At 34.4% G+C, this 8116-nt stretch overlaps 3 protein-coding genes across 4 annotated transcripts in view; all 3 read right to left on the minus strand.

Moving 5' to 3' along the window:
• The window catches only part of LOC106964481 (natterin-3-like), a 9994-nt gene extending 9794 nt beyond the window's left edge, over positions 1-200 (minus strand). Inside the window, exon 1 of the mRNA XM_015060031.1 lies at positions 156-200. Coding sequence (XP_014915517.1) covers positions 156-200 — 45 coding nt within the window. The remainder of the gene's footprint in view (positions 1-155) is intronic.
• A 1002-nt stretch (positions 201-1202) lies between these two features.
• LOC106964484 (C-C motif chemokine 20-like) lies at positions 1203-2458 on the minus strand. Its single transcript, XM_015060035.1, has 3 exons — positions 2149-2458; positions 1419-1536; positions 1203-1326 (listed from the first exon to the last, which is right to left on the minus strand). The coding sequence occupies exons 1-3, from the start codon at positions 2207-2209 to the stop codon at positions 1218-1220; spliced, it is 288 nt and encodes a 95-aa protein (XP_014915521.1). The 5' UTR covers positions 2210-2458; the 3' UTR covers positions 1203-1217.
• A 1349-nt stretch (positions 2459-3807) lies between these two features.
• On the minus strand, positions 3808-6676 carry LOC106964482 (C-C motif chemokine 20-like). 2 transcript variants are annotated; one of them, XM_015060032.1, is made up of 5 exons: positions 6555-6676; positions 4625-4741; positions 4413-4527; positions 4218-4331; positions 3808-4121 (listed from the first exon to the last, which is right to left on the minus strand). In XM_015060032.1, the coding sequence occupies exons 2-4, from the start codon at positions 4683-4685 to the stop codon at positions 4223-4225; spliced, it is 285 nt and encodes a 94-aa protein (XP_014915518.1). In that variant the 5' UTR covers positions 4686-4741; positions 6555-6676; the 3' UTR covers positions 3808-4121; positions 4218-4222. The 2 variants fall into 2 exon arrangements, with proteins under 2 accessions (XP_014915518.1, XP_014915519.1); XM_015060033.1 differs by lacking the exon at positions 6555-6676 and having other exon boundaries at positions 4625-4760.
• Positions 6677-8116: the final 1440 nt, after the last annotated feature.

An 8116-nucleotide genomic window follows, 5' to 3' on the forward strand; every position in this document is an offset into this window, starting at 1 on the left:
GAGCTGGGTGCTGTAGAACTGGGTGATGTAGAGCTGGGTGATGTAGAGCTGGGTGATGTAGAGCTGGGTGATGTAGAGCTGGGTGCTGTAGAGCTGGGTGATGTAGAGCTGGGTGATGTAGAACTGATTAATCGACGCCTAAATGTCTTACAAACTTCCTGAGCATTTTCAGCAGTGAAGCTCTTTATCGGGTTCTTCATGCCTCTTTGTGTCTGTTTTAATGTTTAAGTGTTTTACATAAAGGAAAGACCCAGAGGAATCCAAACATTTACAGGAATGTGTTCATGCAGAAAATCCCAAACTGCAAATACAAAGGGACTGATTTTCTGTTTATGTGGGGATGGAAATGAGGCGTGATCTGCAGCCTGATCTGTAGTTCGATCTGCAGCCTGATCTGTAGTTCGATCTGCAGCCTGATCTGTAGTTTGATCTGTAGTTCAATCTGCAGCCTGATCCAAACCGATTATAGTTCAACACAGAAGCAGGCGGACAAATTTTATCTGCTTTGCCTCCAATTAACTAAATTAACTGAACATCTGTTTTTTAGTGTATTTTAATTAGTTTGTACTTGTATATTTATGTTATTTATTCCATCCATCGTCTACAGCAGTTTGAGTTCATCACAAGGCAACATAGACCTTTTATTTTTATTTATTTTATTATTAGATTCATGTTTCCATTTATGCATTGATTGATCCATTTACCCAACAAAAACATAAAATAAAAATAAATGTATAAAGTTATGTTCTGGAAGTGATTCTGTCCCAGGTTTATTTTATTAATTAGTTCATGACAATATTTTGTTCATTCAGTTATTTGTGTATTTTAATTTCAAACTTTTTTTTTTACCTTTAAAAATACTTCTTTTAATGTCTATATATTTCTGTTTTTTTTTTATTTCAATATCGTTTTGTTTTATGCATTAATTTTATGTCTGTTTTGAATTCAGTGATGTTTGCAGCTGTTCTGACAAGTTAAGATTTAAAACAGACAAAATAGAATCAAATGTTTATTCAACATATTCATGAAACTTCTTTTTCTTTTTTATTACAAAATCATAAAAACTTTAACTATTAGCTTTAGCTGTAAAACAAAGTTTTAATATAAAATAAGACATAAAATATATGGACTGATAAACCAAAGAGTATCTGTGAGGCGATGCATCAAGGATGAATTTAAAAAAACACAGCTTTAGTATCTTGATGTTTTTACATTTTTTAGTGATGATTTCTCCTTTTCTTCTCCAAAAAGTCGATGAGTTTCTGCACTCCTGGATTCCCCTCAGCAGGAACCACACACAGCTTCATGTTTCTCCGGTTGACAAATCTGTAAAAAAGAAAGAAAGAAGGCAGATTAAGAGATGAACTAGGAGTCTAAATGTTCCTTTTTCTGGCCTGATTAGTTAAATCAACACTCACACAGTGGCGCTGATGTCGCAGCCCTTCCCGGCTCTCTGGACGCTGTAGCTCACCAGGTTTCTGGGGTTCAGACGCTTTTCACTCTCCACTCTGAGGCAGCAATCCACCGCAATCTGAGCTGCAGAAACATGAAGCAAGGCTGTCAGAACGACTCAAAAATACCCCCAAAATTAAAAAGAAAGCTAAAATCACGCCAACAGAGTGACCCTTCAGCAACAAGGCAGTTCAAAAGTGCTTTACATCTTAAAAACACAAAAGTCACCAATTGACAAAACAGCAACAAACATTACATTTTGACGATTGGCATCACCAAAAACATCAAATATTGGTCAATTTTTCATTTATTATGGTTCAAAAGCAACTCCAAACAGCTGCGTTTTTAGCCTTGATTTAGAGGAACTCAGTGTTTCAGCTGATTTGCAGTTTTCTGGAAGTTTGCTCCAGATTTTGTGCTGCTTAGAAGCCGAATGCCAAATTCAGTAAATAAAAGCTGATCTGGTTGCCGCAAATTTGGCTTATTAGTAAAAAAAAAAAAAAAAATCTGGATTGCTGTTTTTTCTACTGTGATAAAAAAAAAAACTGTCAGCATTTTAAATTATAGGAAAATAATAATTTTACACAGAAAAATAAAAAAAGTCAACCACCTATGCAACATTTGTATCATTATTGAACTGCAAAAACTCAGCACCAGTTTGAACAATAAAAACATAAAAATCTTTCTTCCTCTTACCTGTAGCAAACTCAACGCAGACGAGTCCCAGTAAAATCAGAGCTGCAGCTTTGGTGGCCATTTTTCTGTGCTTTCCGGTTGGATCAGAGCGAATGTTCAGGATCTGGAGCTGCAGGTGCTTTTATACAGGTGTGGACAGATAGTGAAACTTTCAGCAATCCCTCGCTGACTGGAAGTGGGGACAGGTGGCAACACACATGTCTGCAGGCATTGTGTTTAGTCTTCCATGGTTCAGTGCCAAAAATTCCCTAAAGTTTGGTTTTTGCATGGTTCCCGGCTCTCAACAGGAGGAAAACGTGCGAGTAAAATGGACAAGGCACCAAATAAATGTAAACATTGCATTTTTGTTGGAAATTTAAGCTAATTGTAATTGAAAATAGTAAATTTAGTTGATGGGATTTGTTGGTTTAAGAGCAACTTTGCAAGCTGCACTGCAAAAAAAACAAAATCTTTCCAATAATTTTTGGTCTAGCTTCTCGTGAAAACATCTTATTATACTTATAATAAAACAAAACTAACTTTCAAGTAACTTTTCATCAATATATTGGAGCTTGTTGTAAGTAAATAATTCCTTAATATCAATGAAAAAGTTCCATTCTTTCACTTGTAACATGGGAAAGACGTCACCCATCTAATCTAAATCAGATATTCAGAGAATGACCAAGTACAGAGTTTGCTGGAATAGCAGCATGATACATTTATGGTTTGTTTGGATTACTTCTCATAATTCAATCAGATTAAAGTCAGAAATTAATCTCTGAACTGAGCGTTTATCTTTTGGGTCAAAGTCTTTCTACAGAATCTGCTTTTGGTTCTGCATAGATCGAAACTTTAATATTTGCTTTTAACCACAACTGGAGATAATTTCAGTTCCTGAATAAAACTAATTCAAAAGTACAGCTTGATATTAAATATGTATTTTTTTCTTTTTTAAATCAAATCTGATTATAAATCAAATGAAGTGTTTTGTAATCAGCGGCTCTTTTTCCATTTTGATACTTGTTTTGAAAGGAGTTACTTTAGTTTGGCTGTTTCCTGTTTTCTTTTTTGTCTTTGATTTATTATTGATTTATTTTCCTTAGTTGCTGGAACTTTATTGTATTATTTTATTTTTGAAAGTTTCTGGTTTTACTTTATTTATTTATTAATTTGTTCGTTCAAGAATAGGTTGTTAAATTCAGCCTTTTATATTATTGTTGTTTGTAGAGGATTTTTAATGTCCCATTTTATTTTATTTTAAAGTGCTTTTGTTCTTTTTTTATTATTTTTATTTAGTACTCTTTTTCTTTTAATTTTATTTATGTATTAAAAATCTTTGATATTGTTGTTTTAAAAGGAAATTATAGAAAGACATATTTTGAATTATTTATTTTCCTTTGATATCACTAATTTTATTATATATATATTTTTTTATTGCATTATTTATTCAAGCTGTTTTGTAATATTCTCTGCTGAAATTGTAATTTTTCATTTTTTTAAGTTTTAGTTTTCTTTTAAATCAAACATTATTCATTTCCACTGTATTGTACTGTTGTTTAAGAATTTCATTTGATTTTTTTTGTTTTTCATTTATTTACTTTCTCATTTCATTTATATTAAGGAATCAGAAGTTGTATAGAGGAAGTCAAGACTTGTAAAAACATCACACCAACCAAAATGTACAAAATGATATAAAACAGTTTATTTAAACTCTGTACAATAAAATAATCACATTTTGTCAACAAACCATCCTGCAGCATACAGTACAGTGATAAACTGAGCCAGTTCCTGCTTCAGCCATGCAGTTCAGGCAAGTTAAGGCAATTGTTTGTTTCTGTACATGTCAGAGAAATTCAACAGAAAGAAAACAACAAAAAGAGGAAACAGAAGTCTGACACCATAAATTAAAATAAACTTGTGCAGAACCAAAACAACTTGTGAGTAACTTTACAAGTTTGATCTTTTCAGCAGTTTTTCCGTCTTTTCTCCACGTTCTGTAACCAAAGAGAGCAGAAAGTGAGGAAATGCATTTCAAATAACTTCAATAAATCAAAAAAAAAAAAACAAAACAGAGGGATAAGTTGTTCTACCTGTTCTAGTTTGCAGACTGTCTCCTCTTCTCCAAAGTCCTGATGAGGTTTTGCACCCACTGGTTTCCCTCAGGGGGAACGACACACAGCTTCATGCCTTTCTTATTCAAAAACCTGCAAAACCAGATGGAAAAACATCATTAAAATCCAGCAGAACTCTAAGAAAATAACTGGTAAATCTGAGCAGACACTCACACAGTGGCACTGATGTCACAACCCGAGCCGGCAACCTGAAGCTTGTAGCTCACAATGTTTTTAGGAATCAGACGTTTTTCGCTGACGCTCAAGCAGCAATCCATCACAATCTGGGCTGCAGGAACACAAAAAGTAGCAAAAAATTCATGTGATTAATGCTTTTCAATTAGAAAATGCAGGCAGATTTCAGAAAATTTGAATTTTTCTCTTACCTGTTGCAACATGGAAGCAGATGAGACCCAGGAAGAGCAGAGCTGCAACTTTGGAGGCCATTTTTCTGGAGCGTTTTCTCTTCTTTGGAGAGTTTCTTCAGGAGAAAGTTGCTGCTGCTGTGACAAGACGAGTGAGCTGCAGGTGAATTTATACAGGTGCAAGAGAAAGTGAAAGTTTAAACAGTCCTCATTGACTGTAAGTGTGGACTTTTGGCAACAGATTGGGACAAGCTCAGACACGTTTTTAAAAAAATCCCCTAACAGAGGTTTTTACATGTAGCTCAGATAACATGCAGCGATCTGCTCAACCGTGTAGTAGCTGCTGATTTAGATGAAGACATGAGAAGCTATAAAATTAAACAAACTTGTAAATAATGTGCATGTAACTGAGATACATGAAGGAAATTCCTGAAGGAATCATGCATGTAGAATAAGTAGAAGTAGAAATTATTCCCAAGAATATTTTTAAAAATGCATATAAATCATCCATTTTTGCTAAAAAAGCATAAATCCTTTTAGTATATGATGTGAAAACAGAATAAAATACTCCTCTTTTCACATTTTCTGTATTTATTGGTTTGTTCTCATGCACTCTAAGGGTTTCCAAACTGTGGCTCAGGGGCCATTTGTGGCCCTTGAGGTGATTTTCTGCAACCCTTAACCACAAAAAAAGGAAAATTGCAACTTGGTTTTCTAGCGCAATGTTTGAGTTTTAAAACATTCATAAAAGAAAATAATACCTTTCCTGCCTTTCAAAAATGATGCTAATCTTCTAAAAGGCTCGTATATCAAACATGTTTTGCACATTAGTTCAATTTTATAACCAAATATTCAGTGATTTTTCAAGTGCAGATTTTGGTGTATGCATTTTGTAAACTTGGTAAAATTAAGTAAGATGTTTTTTGAAGAGTGAACGTTCACATTATTGGGGCTCTTTGAGCATGAACCAGTCAGAATATACAACTGGTTATTTTATTATAAAGGCAAAGAAGGAGGAGTAGATATCTGCCAAAAAACTCAAAACTCTTGTGATTAAACTCAGAAATCTGCCAGAAAAAATGTTGACATTTCTGAGCTCTAAAAGTGAAAAAAAACAAAAAAAAACTGAGAAATGTTGAGATTAAGCTCAGAAATTTTATAGCAAAAACATGAAAAATGTACATACAACTAAAATTTTAACTTTGCAAATATAAAAACTCAAACTTTTAGATTAATCTCAGAAATTGTTGAGAAAAAACTTTACATTTTTCAACTTCTGGAATTTTTCTGAATTTGCAACTTAGTTCATAAATTTCAACTTTTTTTCTGGAAAATTGCTGAGATTAATCTCAAAATTTGGCGGAAATTTACGTCTCCTCTTTTTCGATCTACAATGACCCTAAAGCGCCTTAATACACCGTCACCTTCGTGCAACTGGATTATTTAGTCAAATCTATTTTTATTATTTTCCTCCAGATCCACCTTCCAGTCTAGAGGTGGCGGCAAAGAAGAAGAAAAAGAGTTCTGCTACTGGGGTTGATGCTACCGCTAACTAGCTGCTAATGCCCTAGCTAGCTGGGTAGCTAGCTAAGTATCTTTGGTGCGTCTGTTATGGATAAGTGCAAATTTGTCATCAGTTGGTTGGACGAATTTTGTACATTTCTGTGGAAATACGAATAAAGGTCTTAAATTACATTTATAATGATCCTAAAAAAATGTTACGTTTTCAATTTCAGTTGGTGAAACTCAGTCAAGTTTGCTTCCGCATGCGCACAACGCAAAAAGAGGATTCTTCTAATTTACTTAAGAGGAAATGAAACCTGGATTGTATCCTGGCTGTGATTGATAGGGAACGCATACTGAGTTCATTGTATGCTTGGAGCCATTGGAAAAGCGGCAGTTATCAGAGCTTTTATCAGGAAGTGTTGCAAAAGATCGATCTCGTTCTCACCATTATCTTCGCAGAAAATTTCCCCACATTCTTTTCATTTGTTGTTGACTGTGCGGTCGGGGATTTCTCCTGTTGGCTAAACAACTGGCACCTCTCCAGTTCTTTGTGACAGTGGCTTGTTTTAAGCGTTTTTACACAAGGTTGGGCGTGCATCCGTGCAGATTATCATCTGGGAGTGGGGAGACAGTTGATCGACGGGAGAGGCACTTTCCCGACACGACCAGATATTCTGCCAGCAGTGATGCAACTTTTCAAAAGGGTGTGAGAGGGATGCAGACATGAAATGATCTGCCTCTAATTTAGTTGTTTTCTGTCATTAAACACTAAAACTGATTAGTTTTAGTGTTTAATGACAGAAACACTAAGTTAGTTTTAACTAACTTAAATGTTAGTTAAAACATTTTTCATGTTTTAACTAACATGAAAAATGGCCCAAATGCAAAATAAAGCAGTTTATTCAGTCAACATATCATTTAAAATAGCAAGAAAACTTGTATTTGTATTTTTTGTAGATTTTTCACATAATAAGTCATGCAACGTTTTTTTTTCCCTCAAATTTATATGTTTGCATGTTGTGCCTTGCAGAAGAAATGTGAATACAAAAACACTGGGTCTATTTTATTATGTAGGTCAACTCTTAGTCATCTCTGAACAATCATCATTCTCAACATCCACCAGCAAATTACTCTTGGGCACTTAAAACCACAGCCTAGACCAATTAATTTTGGTCTAGTTTATAGTGCAAGTATCTTCCTACACTTGAAATAAGACAAAACAAACTTTCAAATAACTTTCAGCATAATATTACGGCTTATTTTAAGCAAATGATTCCATAATTTTGACTTTAAGAAGTACTGTGTAGCTGGTAGATGATTTCACTTATAATAATTAATTTTCCTCATCTCATATTTAATGATCTACCAATTGAACCAGAATGTTTTCATCAATATTAAGGAATTATTGACTTAAACAAGCTCCTGTATCTTGGTGGAAAGTTACTTGTAAGTTAGTTTTATCTTATTTCCAGTGTACTAAGGTATTTACACTAGAAAATAGACCAATATACTTGGTAATGGTGTGTTTTTGAAGTGTTTTGTGGGTTTAAAGCCTGTTTAAAGCTCAAGCTTTTCAATGTGTATTTTCTGCCTGATTTTTCTGCAGATACTCCAGTTTCCTCCTACGCTCTGCTAAGAATGCAAGATGTTTCACTGATCCTGCAGGGATTAAGGAGTCTACAGAATGAATGGATGAGTTGAAGCATGTGCATTATTACTCATCGTCTGTTTCCCTTTAAAAAAACATAAACAACATAAATCCTACTGTTCTTCTTGTCACATTTAGACATGGAACAAGTAATTTAACCTCCTTACTTATTCACCACAAGGTATGAAGTCCTGCCAAGACAGGAAATATTCTATAAAATAAATAGCAAAAGTCACAACCTATTTTCTAGAGATGTGCCGATCAGGTTTTTTCCTGCCGATACCGATACCGATCACCCATGAGGGCCGATCACCGATACCGATCACCGATACCGATCACCGATACCGATCACCGATACC

Source organism: Poecilia latipinna, unplaced genomic scaffold (assembly GCF_001443285.1).
Source record: "Poecilia latipinna isolate Pla-1442-1.1 unplaced genomic scaffold, P_latipinna-1.0 Scaffold1679, whole genome shotgun sequence".
Lineage (NCBI taxonomy): Eukaryota > Metazoa > Chordata > Actinopteri > Cyprinodontiformes > Poeciliidae > Poecilia > Poecilia latipinna.